Source organism: Cryptomeria japonica, chromosome 3 (genome assembly GCF_030272615.1).
Source record: "Cryptomeria japonica chromosome 3, Sugi_1.0, whole genome shotgun sequence".
Lineage (NCBI taxonomy): Eukaryota > Viridiplantae > Streptophyta > Pinopsida > Cupressales > Cupressaceae > Cryptomeria > Cryptomeria japonica.
Genome location: NC_081407.1, coordinates 663,374,418 through 663,389,640, shown reverse-complemented (window position 1 = coordinate 663,389,640; position 15,223 = coordinate 663,374,418). Strand labels below are relative to the sequence as shown.

General features: G+C 34.6%; 1 protein-coding gene across 1 annotated transcript; it reads left to right on the top strand.

Moving 5' to 3' along the window:
- Positions 1–203: 203 nt before the first annotated feature.
- LOC131874314 (BTB/POZ domain-containing protein At5g48800-like) lies at positions 204–14,913 on the top strand. Its single transcript, XM_059217627.1, has 4 exons — positions 204–728; positions 784–1,302; positions 2,756–3,130; positions 14,719–14,913. Exons 1-4 carry the CDS (start codon positions 204–206, stop codon positions 14,911–14,913), a joined length of 1,614 nt encoding a protein of 537 aa, XP_059073610.1.
- Positions 14,914–15,223: the final 310 nt, after the last annotated feature.

The window sequence follows — 15,223 nt, the reverse complement described above, 5'->3', positions numbered from 1 at the left end:
TGTGATTGATAGAGTTATAAGATTTATTTGACTCTTCCATTTTTCTTTATCATTTACTACAATAAAATTACGAGATTTACAATTCAAATCTGATATCATTAACTGAAATGAGTTGAATGAAAGGAAGTTATGAACTTGCCGACAATTTGACTCCTCAGAGATTTCATTTGCTATAATTATATGCAGACTCCCCTGGTATCGAAATGTGGTCGAATAGCAGAATGTTAGCAGTGGAATCAAGCGACACAGACACACTGGAAGCGTATCTGAATCTTCCGGAATTGCCAGGAGGATCAGAAGCTTTCGAGTTAGTGGCAAAGTACTGTTACGGGCTTGATCCCGGGATCTCAAGCTACAATGTTGCAGCCATAAGATGCGCAGCAGAATACCTAGAAATGGAACCAGAACCCAATATCCATGGCCTAGACTCACTCGCACAATCCTACTTCAATAACATCGTTCTCCCCAACCTTGGAAACACCATAGCAGTTCTGCGCAGCTGCAATAACCTGCTCCCACTCGCTGACGATCTCCAAATTGTGAACAAATGCATTAAAAAAATCGTGTCCGTGGCATGCAACGAGCTCATGGTGTGCAGAAACGGATGGGATTCAGAGGACCAGAAAGGCTTGGAAGAATCGTGGGTAAAAAAACTGACAGAAATGCATATAGATTTCTTTGAGAGAATAGTGAGAGCCATGAAAGCCAGAGGAGTTAAGCAGGAAATCGTAAGTGGGGTCTCTCTTGAATTACGCTCACAATTCACTGGATGGTCTCAGCCAGAAGCAGCGAGACCAGCGATCTGTGGTGGAAGGAATTGCGGCTCTTCTTCCGCCGGGTAAAAATGCGGCCCTAACCAGTTTTCTTTCTGGTCTGCTCAGAACGGCCATTACAGTGGATGCTTCGCCTCAGTGCAGAATGGAATTGGAGTCGAGACTCGCCATGAGTCTCGATCGTGCGATCTCTCATGATCTTCTGGTTGTTTCTTTTTCGCACAGCTCTGATACTCTGTTTGATGTGGAGGTTGTGCAGCGGGTTGTTACCAATTTCTTGGCATTCGCTTTGACAGACTCTGCGGGTGATGAATATGAGGAAGATGACCAAGGGTCGGTGGAGATTGACAGTCAGATCAGTGGGAACGCCATGGAAAAGGTTTCGACGCTCATGGATAGCTATCTGGCGGAGATTGCACCGGACAAGAACTTGAACATCTCGAAGTTTATACTTTTAGCGGGGGCTGTTGGGGAGAAAGGGCACTTGGTTGATGACGGGCTCTACAGGGCCATTGATATTTGCCTCAAGGTTCTATTCATATTTAAACACATTTATATTCCAGTTTTTTATATTTCTCATTTCCAAATAACTATACAAACTAAGGGTAGGGGCTGCTCTTAAATTAGTTTTTTTTTCAAATATTATTAAATAGGGTAATTTTGGTCTATAAAGTGATGTGAGGTGGGTAAGTAGTTGTTATGAGAGTAGTTAAAGTATAGTTTATTTATATATTTTAGTTGTTCTAGTATTGAGATGGGTGATTTATCTATAAGTTTAGATAGGAGTATTGAGAAATATTGGCATGGATAATTCTTTTAGAGCAATGTAGTTGTTCAAATTATAGTAGTATTGAGATGGAACAATTGAGTTGTTCAAGTTGTACTATTCCGTTGGATGAACTTTCAAGAAGTTTTATTATTAGTATTTAGATAAATAAAATCCAAGGAAGTTTTGATAATTTCACCTTTAGCATCAATAAGTTGTTGGTTTCAAAGTACTAGTTGAAATATTCAAGTTGTAGTATTGAGATTTGTGATCTTTCCATAAGTTTCAATAGTAGTGTTGAGAAATATTGGGGTGGATGATCATTCTTGCTCAAATCATAGTAGTACTAAGATGGAAAAGTTAATTTGTTCAAGTTTTAGTAGTTTTGGGTTGGATGACCTACCTAGAAGTTTTTGTAGTAGTATTTAGATAAATGAAATCTGACCCCTAGGGTTTGCTCACTCAATCTCAACTATTTCTTTAGGTAGCCCATGTTGTGGGTTCAACTCCTAATTTGCCCATAGTGTGGATGAGGGTCTATTGCACATTGCTTCAGAGGTTATAGAGGACCTTGTCTTATAAAGAGCTAAGCTCTAATTCATTAGGCTAAATAAAGATAAATAAAATCCAAGGAAGTTTTGACATTTTACCTCTATTACCTTAATGTAATGAATATTAAGTAGACTATGATTAAGCTTGCTTGAATCAAAATAGTATTGGAATGGGTGAGCCTATAGAAGTGTCAGTACTTCAGTCACGTCATCTAAATGCATTAAGTAGACTATAGTTATACTTGCTTGAATTGGAATGATAATAGAATAGATAACTTCTAGACGAGTATTAGTATCTTGAATTGGAATTATATTAGAATAGATAACTTCTAGACGAGTATTAGTATTTCCTTGTTGTTACATGGAATGGATCATGAACAATAGCAAGAGATGAATTTTAATCTACTATTTATGAGTCACTCATGTTAATGCAATAAGCAGTAATTATGATTAAAATTGTTTGAGTCAAAATAAAATAATGTTAAAAAATAGTTAATCTCTTAAAATGTTTAAGTAATATTATCTTTATACAACATTTAGACTATGATTAAGTCATAATAAAATTCACAAAGATGATTTTGAAAAGACTATTCTTAAACATTTTTTTAAAAAAATCTACCAAAAATATTCTTATGTATGAATTGGGTGTAAATTTGACTGCATAGGCTCATCCAGGTGCAACGGACGGGGAGCGCAACAAGCTATGCAAGCTGATGGACTGTCAAAAGCTGTCGGCGGAAGCATGCATGTACGCCGCCAAAAACCATTGCCTTCCTCTTCACGTCGTCGTGCAAGTTCTCTACTTCGAGCAGCTCAGACTTCGCCATGAAATCAACAGCGGAAGCGGAAACGAATTAGAATATGGAGACAACTGTCCTTCGCAGGTGATGAACAAGCGCTTTCTGAGTGCATTAAGTTCGTCCAGGGATGGGTATGAACCGGTCCGAATGGAGAACAGAGACCTCAGATTTGAATTCTGTCGGATGAGAATGAGAATGACAGATTGGGAGAAACAGTGCGTGCGCATGAATCAGATTATGGTGCGCCCCAGATGCCCAAATGCTTTGTTTGCTTCAATCTCTAAAACTCTCGGAAAATTCCACTCCTTGTTTCGCAGCAGCCTTCGGATTCTTCTGTTTTCCAAGACTTCTGGACATGAACATATGTCTATAACCACAGTTTCCACTTCCAACCATTTCATCTTGAAAGGACATAAATGCAAGTAATATACTCAGAAAATCCATTCTAGTTCTTTTGAAGTCATATAAATCATCAGAAATACGTATAAAGAAATGTAAGGGGAGATGGGAAATGCGTTTCTTATATATGTGATTATTTATATGATCGCATAGCCAATTCTCTTTGAAATTACCTCTGTAATATTTATATAGTTATGCTTATGGAAAAAGCAATGTACTAGTATACTAGTGTACTTTTCTTATAATAAGAGACTTTTCTCTTTCCAAATTTCTGTTATTCTCTTCACCATTTCCTTTTTTTTTTTGAGCACCTATGTTATCAATCTTCCTCCATATGTTTATTAAAAAAAAAAATTATATATAATTTTTAAATAATTTATTATCATATTGTCCTTGTATATCAGTCTTTTGTTTCTGGTTTCTGATAACATAGATGAGCAGTCAATCATTCCACAACTACATACTACTAAATAAGCTCAAATAATTGAAGAGCATAAGCTCTAGATTCATTCCCCATTGAATCATTTTAGTCATTTTACTAAAAATAGAGCGATTAGATTAATTTATTGTTTTAAATTGACATTTATTTAATGATTGTTTAACTTTTAAATATATGAATTAGATATTTAGATCATAATTTTGAACGAAACATGGCACATAAAAGTATACATTCATAATATTTATCGTAACTTTTATTCAATTTAATTGCATTAAAATAATATAATTGACAATTAAACATTTATTTGATTACATTTAAAGTTAATAGAAAACAATATTGATAATAGAAGTATGAAATTCAACTGATTTAAGTTTGGAAATAATATACGTTTAAGAAACATGAAATTGATTCAGTTCTCACATAATAAATTGCATTCCAATCTATTATATAATTTTATATAGAAAAGTAGAGAAAAATATATAACACCATCTTGGTAATTGTATAACTTAAGTGTGGCCAAAAAAAACATTACATGCTTTTCTTAGAATAGTATGCCATAATATTATACATTTTAGTTGCGTTTCTTTTTATACATAGATTTGGTAGTTATGACAAATGTTTCTATATGTAAAAAACTTTCATTTGTTCAATATCTAAGAAAAAATAACTGTTTATTAAAATATCTCAACAATAGACTCTTTTAAATTGAAAAGATCAAGTAAATTATCATATCCTTCAAATTTAGAATAGCTTCAAGAAGTTTTATGTATTTATAAGGACCTTCAATAACTAATGAAATGAATTGCATCTACTCAAATTATTTTTGTTGTTGCACTTCATTATTAGTTGATCCAATGATAAGTATTACAGACGTGAAAGAAGATAAGATGCCTTCGGCTAGTAGGACTTCATAAGTTAGTCCAACTTTATGGAGATAATTCATGAAGACATCAACCTCTCCCCTTTGGCATATATGTTATTATGTTATTTGAGTACATGAATACTGCAGACTCACAGTGCAGGGGAAATTTTACTTATAAATGAAATCAGTTTACTATATTTTCTAGAACTTAGAATCATCATGGGTCGAGACCTTAAGTCTTGCAGAGCCTGAGCCTATTATGTAGTCTTGGAGCCTCGTGACAGTTTTTATTCATTCTATTTACTATTATTTTCACATATTATGATACATTCAAACTTATATTTGTGCAAGGATTTGTTTATTTGTTCTCCCTTAAACTGTCAAAGAGGAGTTCCAGTCCTGACAATAATGTGGACAAACACCTTTCTTTTGTCTTAAAAATGAACTTTCATATTCTAAATAGTATACATATAATTTAGTTGGATCATGCATTTAGATATGAATTTATAATATTTATTTGATATATCGCATAAGTCTATGCTTTCTTAAAGCCTGCATATACATGACATCAAATAGGTTCCTATTTAAAATGGATTAATATGATAAGGGTTATTTTAATACATTATGTGAGCTTGGAATTTGAAAACATTACACTACCTACTAATATACCACAAATAATCTAGAATTATACTAAATCAAGTGTCGCCAATGAAATTATAAAGAAATCAACAAAACATAGATTATACTTTGAAAATGTTGATTCCTCTTTATTGTCGCGTTGTGTTCTATCTTCTGAGATCTTGGTATTGATGCTTTCTCTTAGAATCTTGCACTAGCCTTGTTCCAACATGACTTCAAAGAGAATGAACTTTGTGGTAGATTGAATGATGCAAAGTGGAATGAATTTACAATGCAAAGCTAAGATGATGATAAGATGGTGTGTTAATGAGATGAAACTAATGATGTAACGAAGCTTAAAATATCATACCTATGATGCTAAATGCAACAATGAAGATTATGTTATGCTAATAGAAGCTCAAATCCAAAGAAACACTTTTGATATTTGCTATGATCTCTTGAAAGCATGAAAGTATAATAAGCACACTAAACTCTTGAGTATTACCCAAAATGAGGACACGAGGTCTCCTTTTATAGGAAATCCAAGGCTTTGATCTTAAGTGGAAAAGATCAATGAATAGGAATTGGTCTTGAGACAATAGATGGCTAAGATTGAATTGGTTGGATTTTGAGAGCTAGAAAGAAGGATGTTCCTCCTACATTGAAAAGGTGGGGGAAAAGGAGGAAGGAGAAGCTACATGTCATGATGCTCTCCACGACCATGAGGAGGAGGTGGAGGAGGAAACATTCCAAGTTGTTGGAATGTAAGAGAAAAGGTAGGCCTCATGAGATATTTATCTCATGAGTCACCTTTGACCATGGAGGTGGAGAAACCAAAGTCTTGAAAATAGGAATGGTGGAGAGTGAATAGGAGATAAGGTGACACATAATTCTCTCACTTTATTCTGACTAAGAGAGATATTAAAGATAAATGTACAATTAAATATTAGAAAAAAAAAAAAAATCTTAGCCACATGTGAGCGAGGTGGCAAGTGAGGTGGAAGGTTCACATGGAAGAGCGATATGAAGAGTGAAGTGGAGAGGAATTAAATAATTTAGAATTATTTAATTAATGGAAACTTTAGAAGATTTAGGACTTAGGTTTTAACATTATAATTAAATAAATAAATATTTATTTAATCATTAAAGGAATGGGATAGCATGAATTAATTAATTGATAGAGGAATAGATATTGATTAAATAATTAATATTTAATTAATTTATCTCAAGCCAATTTTAGATGTATACACATTATATGTCTCTTTTTTTCTTTCATCACATTTAATTGTCACATTTACTCTTATCAATGTTTATTGACTATACATTACTATCTCAATCTTAAGGAACATATCTTTTCAACGATGAGCATTATTCTCATTTCCATATGCTTAAATATTCAAATGAAATATATAAATGTAAATGATTGACTTATTACATTGTTCTTAAATGAAGGGTTACTCTTCTAGTATCTTAGGTTGACATACACTCTTTTATGCCACAAAACAATAGATACAACACCTATTTCTTGCTTCTCACTTTCTAGTACATGCATTCAAGAGGTATATAAGACTCCAATGTTTCTCCAAGAAACGTTTGTAAGAGATATAGCAGAGACCATGCTAGTAGAAGACAGCTTGTTCCTCTTCATATTTTCAAAAACGATAATCTTCAAAACTATAAAAAAAAAAGATCCATATGAAATGTATGCCAATAGAAGAAGTAAAACTCTCCTCCCTACCTGTTGAGACATCGACCAGCTAGGACTCGAACCTAGGACCTTCCATACGCTGTTGGAGTGCTCTACCACTGAGCTACTGGCCCCTCTTGGACCAGTCCATTGTCAGTTCAGGTGTGGCTTATTTCCAACACCAACACCCCCCTTAAGCCACACCTCTCGTGTGCTTGGGGCTCCTAGCTTGGACCTGGCTCTGATACCATGTTTTTCTAGAGTAGTCATCAACAAATATCACATAATACAAGAATTCCCCTAGAGATGGTAATGACATTGGACCACACAAATTAGTGTGGACAAGTTCAAGTACAACTTTTGATTTGTGTTCACTTGAGGGAAAGGACCCTTTTGAGTTTTTCCCTAGAGAACATCCTTTACAAGTTCCAACATGATCAGATTTTAGATTGAGTAATCCTGTGGTAATATTTCCTATAGAAGGTAGGGCACTAAATTGAAGATGTCTTAATCTTCTATGCCAAATTTAATTAGAGTTTGATACTTCATGATTTAGTGCTTGTTTTTAAATATTATATAATTTGTATAAACTACCATCTCTAGATCCTATAGAAATAGCATTCTTTATGTTAGAATTTTTAGGCCATAGTAGAACTTTATCTTCATGGAAGGTGACACGATATCCCTGATCAGCTAGTCCTGAAATAGAGACCAAATTCATTTTGATACCTGGTACAAAAATAACTTCTTTCAATTTTAATGTAACTCATGTTCTCAATTGAATTGAGCAGGTGCCAATTCCTTTCACTAGATAGGTAGAATTGTATCATATTGTAACTTCTTCAGTTGAGTGGACTTCAAAGGTTTCGAATTGATCTCTAAATCCAGTTATGTGTCGTGATGCTCCACTGTCGATTATCCACATATGTTTGTTTGAGTTTAGTTTACTTGATAAGGCTAATAAAAATAGACGATTCTCTACTTCCTTGACTTTAGCTATGGTAGATTGAGCTTTCTTTCTTTCTGGATAGAATTTGTGAGTGTGTCCAAATTTATCACACTTGTAGCATTGGATCTTGGAGAAGTCTCTTCTTTTGTGGTTATTTCCTCTCTTCCATTTGAACTTCCTTTTCTTCCCTTTATTTCTTGTGTTAGCATGTAGTGCTTGAATTTCTCCCTCTTTGTTTGGACCCAATCCTCTTGTGATTAGTCGATATTCTTCTTGAGTGCAATCATTCTTGAGTTGATCGAATTTTGGTAGTGTCAGACAAGCACTAATGCCTTGAATAAAGGATTCCCAACTGGAAGGTAATCCCTTAAGTGCTATTAGTGATAGCTCCATATCATCTACATTATTTCCAATAGTTGATAATTGGTCTTTCAGCTCTGAAATCCTCATGAAATAGGATGTAATTGTTTCTCCTTTGTTCATGTAGATATGCATTAATTGCTGCTTTCAAGTGAGCAATCTACTTGCATTATTTATTTCATATGAGTTTTGAATGGTCTTAAACATATCATAAGTTGTAGTTAGTTTTGAGATGGTTGGGAGAATGTGATCTTTAATAGCATCAATTATGATTTTCTTAGCCTTGTTGTTGTGTCTTTTCCAGGTTGTTTTCTTTGGCTCGTCTTCAGGCATCTTAGTGTCTTCTTCTATGTATGCATCTAGTTTGAGTTCTTGAAGAATTGTTGTTATTTGAATTCTCCATGAGACAAAGTTGGATGCACCTTCAAGTCTATCCTCCACTCTAACACTGTTCACCATAATTATTCTGAATTGTTATGAATGCAAGTTTGATTTTTCTAGAAAAGAGGTGTTTCTATTTTTATTATTTCTCTACCAACTTGGCTCTGATACCATGTTAAGGAATCTGGACCAGAGATAGAGAAGATAACAGTCTGATAATATTTAGGAAGGATGGAATTTAATGAGATCAATGCAATGAATATGTTTTCCTCCACTGCATATCTATATAACTCTGTTATATTAATCTTCTACGATAATGTCGATAGCTTGTTGGGTCATGAGATTGTCACAGTTATTGATTTCGATTACCAGCAAGTTGTCGATGCATTTGCATATATAAGGATGGAGATTCATGTCCACGTAGGGGCATGACTCCTACATGGCTTATGTCATGTAGAGTCATGACCCTATGGGGACATGACCCTTTGTCCCTTGTTCACCGTTGATGTTCATTAGTTAACAATGATGGTTCTTGGGCTCACTAACTAATTTGACCCTGATAGTTATTGGGATTATTCTTAACCATATAGATTATTATATAAAGTAATAAATATGTATATATATGTGTGTGTGTGTGTGTACATATATACAAATTGCTTCAATCTGAATGAATCTATAGCCTTAACACTCCCTCTTAGAAAAACAAGATTGAATTTCATAATTGAGTTTTAAGGAACAACCTTCTAGATATACACATTCATTTGACATGTTCATTCACTCAATAACACTTAATAGTGAAATACTTCATATCTCAGGGAGATATGGATTATCTGATATCCAACACTCTGGGAGAACAACTACTTGAAATCTTATCAGATTGCAACCTTGATTCTAGTGACAATTGTAACATTGTCGTTATCATAGGTGAAATAGTTTTAGTATCATGATATCCGACACATTCTGGGACAACAAATTAATGTAGTCAATCATGATATGATTTTTATCATAATTTTCGACATATTTTGGAACAACCATTTAATGATAACATTTCAATAACTCATCATAGAAAAATTTAGTATCAAGATTTTCGGCACATTCGGGGACATAAACTTAATGTAGTCAATCTTTACAACAGATCAAGCTATTGTGAAAGTCGTCACCTTACAATAGCGATCTTACACTTACATCACATGAAAGATCATCACCTTTCATGGCATAGCACATACATGCAATATTGCATCCAAGATATTCATGAATACATCAAATTACATATGAATCATATTAATATCAGAAATTTCCATTATAATTTAGTCATACCAAGTTTACCTCTAAAGTATTCCACTTTCAATTTTGCAAGAGGTTTGGTGAATATGTTGGCACTTTGCTCTTCAGTGCTGATGTAGGTCAATTTGATAACATCTTTGTCTACCATATCTCTTATGTAATGGTATGGGATTTCTATATGCTTGGATCGATTATGAAAGACTATATTTATAGAAATTTTGATGCAGCTTTGATTATCATAGTGAATCACAGTGGGGTTTAGGGGTTTCCCAAATAGTGCACCTAGCAAATTTGACTACATGATAACAATCATATCATGATTGACTACATTAATTTGTTGTCCTGAAATGTGTCGGATATCATGATACTAAAATTGTTTAGCCTATGATAATGACAATGTTACAATTGTCACTAGAATCAAGGTTGTAATCTTATAAGACTTCAAGTAGTTTTTGTCCCAGAGTGTTGGATATCAGATAACCCATATCTCCCTGACATATGAAGTATTTCACTAGTAAGTGTTACTAAGTGAATGATCATGTCAAATGAATATGTATATCTAGATGGTTGTTCCTTAAAACTCAATTATGAAATTCAATCCTCTTTTGCTAAGAGGGAATGTTAAGGATATAGCTTCATTCGGATTGAAGCAATATGTATATATATATATATATATATACATGTACGTATATACAGATTGCTTCAATCTGGATGAAGCTATATCCTTAACACTACCACAACATCATTAGGCCATTTTGAGACCTTAGCCATCCCCTAAGATAGAAGAACCAACATAAGCCCATTCCTCACATTTATTTACCAATCTTACAAACGCGCAAGATTTCACATTTCATAACTCCAACCTACAATGTTCCCAAAATAATATTTTCCCAACTCACAAGAGATAATTGAGAGCAACTACTCAAGACACAATCCAGGCAACAATAAACTAACATCACAAGAGAGGGTTAAGGCAAGGATGAGATTAAAGAAACTTATCTCTTCATTATATTTGTGAGAGTCAAGCTCCTCCTTCCTCCATGACCTCCCACATAGTTGACAACTCCATTACAAGAGCTTTTTCCCTCCAATTTTTGTCACCCCAGTAAAAAACCAAATTTACCTCACCGCAATAGAAAACCAAAAGTGACTTCTCAAAAAACTAAATTTCCCCAAACTCCTCCTCCATTGAAGGTTAAGTAAGGATTCAAAATTGAATCCCTTGAATGGAGAGGTGAAACTTGTCACCTTCCCATTCTTTCCCTCTCATCACACTTAGCCATAAGTTCTCACACGTGTGAGACTCTTGGGGCGGTGTGAACTGTGTACACTTATCCTAACCTTGGAAGGTGGCTCACATGTGTGAGCCTTATTCTTCTCCCTAAGGTTCATAAATTCACTTTGGGGAGTGGGTTGGAGAGTGAGACAAGTCACTTCTCCAATCCCCAAACCATAAACTCGTCATTCCTAGAAATGGAAAGTATAGAAGCATCATATGTTGACCCAAGTACAATATGAGTACTTAAAATGACCCCTTATCCCATTAGTATCCTACCTAGGGTCCCCAAGAATAATAAAAACACATAAAATAAGTCCTCTTTAGCCCTTTAGAAACCCTCAAATATTAAATCCAAGTTTGACAAAATCCATAGAGTCTTCAACTCTCACACAACAAATTCACCTTAACATTTTATTTCCAATCAATTAAAAATAAAAGATAATAAGATTAAACTTGACTGAAAACAATATTGGACTCTCTTCTCTAATTCACACTTAATAACTTCAATAACTAAAATGTTTTGACAGGGTCTAGTTTGTTCTCCTCTCTTCCATTGAGACAAATTTTATATGTATTTTCTCAAATAATTGTTTGGCTAAGACATCCTTTTGATCACCTTCTCACAAGCCTTGACAAGACCAAATTCATTTTTTAGTAAATAACACATATACATGATGCTAAGTTCCATTATGCATTGGATATGTTTGATTTTACTTTTAACAATTTGATACATTTTAAATTCATTTTTATTTATTTGACTATACTATTTAATCAATTTTATTTTCAATTTTAACCAATTAAAATTTAAATTTAAATTCAGATATATATGACTTACCTCACAACTTACCTTTGGTATCCCTTTAGTTGGATAGAGCTGTCTTAGAGTTGTTATGATTTGCCCTTTTTCTTTGGTCAGCTAATAATCTTCCTCAATCCCTTTCCAATCTCAAACATCATGTTCCATCATTGGACTATCTGCATTTGGTAACCATCCAATACTAGATCATGTTAAATAATAATAGTTAAGACATCAATTCATCATAAATGAACTTATCAGAAAAGTTGTGAAAGTTACGAACAAGATTGGGGTCTTACATGTACAAGCTAACCAATTGGTTGAAGGCATTTTTGAGCTCCAAAAGGATTTTCAATTGGAGCCAAGATATCCATAGAGTCAAGAGGAAGGAAGGATAATGCAATTTGGACACAATGAAAGAAATGAAGAAAATGTTAATTCTATGATTACAAATAGAAATCCATTATCTTTGTATGATAATATTATGGAGATGCATAAGATCCATGTGGATGACTTTCACAAGAGATGATATCTTATGGATCTTCATGATTTTATAGTTAATCATGAGATTACTTTTATTGAACCAAGCTACATACAAGGACACAAGGATTGTAAAGTTTTTGATATCATGGATCACATGGGCATTTTAAAATTGTGTCAATTATATATTATCAAAGAGCTGATAATAAGACCCAAGAGATTTCCCCCAAAGAAGATACTTCATTTTGTTAATGTGTTCTTTTTCATAGACATCTCACTCTTGTGGTAGTTATCAAACAGGACATTGATGATTGCCAAGTTAATCATGTTGTTCACCATTCATTATTAGTCAATGAAAGAATATTTCAAATCATAAGATTTTTTATTTGGTTGAATTCAAAAAATATGCAACAAGTTTGGGAAAAGATTTCAATTTTAGTTCAATGGATTTCAGCTCACACATTGATTTTTAATGGCTTCTCTATAATGTTGCCCACAAAGATTTCAAACCTAGCATGTTTGTTTACAACTGATTGCATGGAATGGTTATTGTAGCATTGGGACTAAATAAAAAATTGCATCATGATAGCTAAATTTTAATCAAAATGACATGGTAATAATCTTTGTCTATTCAAAAATCAAACAAAGCTATAAAATTTATCATTGGATTGAGAATGGTTGTGTAGGAAATGTTCTTCCTATTATGGATGTAGAGCTAGTATACCCTAACCCTCTTTTCGATATGCTTGATGAAAGTGTGGGAAAAGATCATTTTTCTTGTCATGGTTTGCTTCCTATAGTGGTACATGATAGATTGGACTATTTTGGCATGGGGAATGACCTTGTGGATTCACCACAAGGAGAGGATTGCTATGGTGATTCAAAGGATGATGGGTTGGAGAGTCTTTATGTTGAGACTTAAAGCATTTCCAAATTCAATTTGGATGAGATTCATATGATAATCAAAGTATTATAGTGGAAGTAAGGGGAAGCCACTTTGAGGGAGATTTCCTATATACGAGATCAATTGCATGGGTTGTTGGGCATTAAAGATGATGGAAGAGGCATACCATGGGAGGTTATGGATCATGAAGGTGGAAATAATGCTATTATTACCTATTTTTATACTCATATGATGAGTTCATTTGTGTTCATACAAGTGGATTAGATGAATATTTTAAGCAAATTTTGGAGTTCTTCTATGTTGGTTTTTATTGGAAGGATGTTTTCAGCCAAAGGAATAATAAAAAAAAATCATTTTGGTCAATTTTTTCAGTGTTTCAATGATTTTTTTTTTAACAAAAGTGGCAAGCCACTAATATATATATTAATAAGATAACTGATTCAAGAGCTCAATAGGGAAAGAATCGGGAAGAAATCCCTATATCCTTGCTCAGATACAATGAACAAAGAGGAAAAGAGGCTATGAGAAGGAGCCCCCCAATGATCCAAATAGAGAGATAGAACCTGCCCATGGTACAAGCCTCTTAGAGGCCAAATTTAGAGTGGCGGGTCAGGACAACTCCAAAAGAAAAACTTAAAAAACTACCCCCACAACCGGTTATCATGAAGACTTGGAAAGCAGAATTCTGGTTGTCGAAACATTGTAGAGCTTCCACGACCGGTTATCGGTTGTGTTATACTGGAACTTAGAAACTGGTATGTTGTCCTTTTAACCAATTCATAGAAGAACCTTCATTACCGATACTAGCCGATAGGTTAAGGTGACTCTGTGACCAGTTCTGTTATACCGGTGGGAATAAATGAATAGACCAAGACTGGTAATAACAAGGAGCAGTCAAAAATTTTTGGGTCATATCGATTGCCAATAGATTTTCTTACACATCAAAATAGAGCATATTTTCAGTAGCAAAAAACAGAGCCAGAATTGCTTTACTCGTCCATGGCTGCACCATCATGGGTTTGAATTTTAGGGGCATCGAAGGATGGAATGTTTACCTCTCATCGCACCAACACTGTATCTTCTTAGGGGGGATGAAGGACCTCCTAGATATTGACCGTCATGTGTTGTCGTAGTCTGGCATCTCTCGAAGGGGTTAATATGATCTTTTCCCACTCCTCAGCCACTTCGAGCTGAGAAGAGGTAGTCCATCCCATGGCCTCATCCTGCACCGGTATGTTGAGGTCTAGCACCCTATCTAAAGCCCATCCCCTTTCCACCGGTTGTGAAATTGGTAGACTGGGATCAACATTTTCTATTTCCAGGATCACCATGAGAGCCCCAACTTTGATTCTAACTTTGTGCATAATTTGCTCGTCCAATTGGCTTGCAGGTCGTTCTTCACATGGCAGAAGTTTTATTGTTCAAGGGAATGCTCTATATGGTCATAAAGCACCATGTAAGCATGGCTGGATTGAATAAAGTGTCATGGAACCACCAAGGAGAGCCAACCCCTACCATAGATTATAATTTACTAGGGCTTCATGGAACAAGGCCAGTGCAAGCACATCCTGTTTTACCAACTTAAAGAACACTAGTTCAAGAAGAGGAATCGATTGCAAGAGCCAAAGCATTGGATAGAAAGGAACTAAGAAGTTGATAGGGAAAAATAATTCTTTTGGCTTGAGGGGACAAAATATCTTCACCAATGAAGTCTTTGACAGCTCTTCTCAGTTGTGGGTTGTGCAGAAGAAAAAGTTGGCCGAGGTCCCTGTCATTGATGTGTCCATGAAAATCCACTGAGGGTTCAGAAATTTGCACTAGAACCCGATCATTCCATAACATATACTCCCAATGCATTTTCCTACACCCTTCGCAAGAGTCATTCTCCATGTTAC

What these genes read in the sequence shown, in the direction of transcription:
- LOC131874314 (XM_059217627.1), top strand. Translation starts at nt 204, where the DNA reads ATGTGGTCGAATAGCAGAATGTTAGCAGTGGAATCAAGCGACACAGAC. An exon ending in CCATTGATATTTGCCTCAAG is followed by an intron (nt 1,303 to 2,755) that starts GTTCTATTCATA and finishes TTGACTGCATAG; the next exon opens with GCTCATCCAGGTGCAACGGA. An exon ending in TGCGCATGAATCAGATTATG is followed by an intron (nt 3,131 to 14,718) that starts GTGCGCCCCAGA and finishes ATTGGCTTGCAG; the next exon opens with GTCGTTCTTCACATGGCAGA.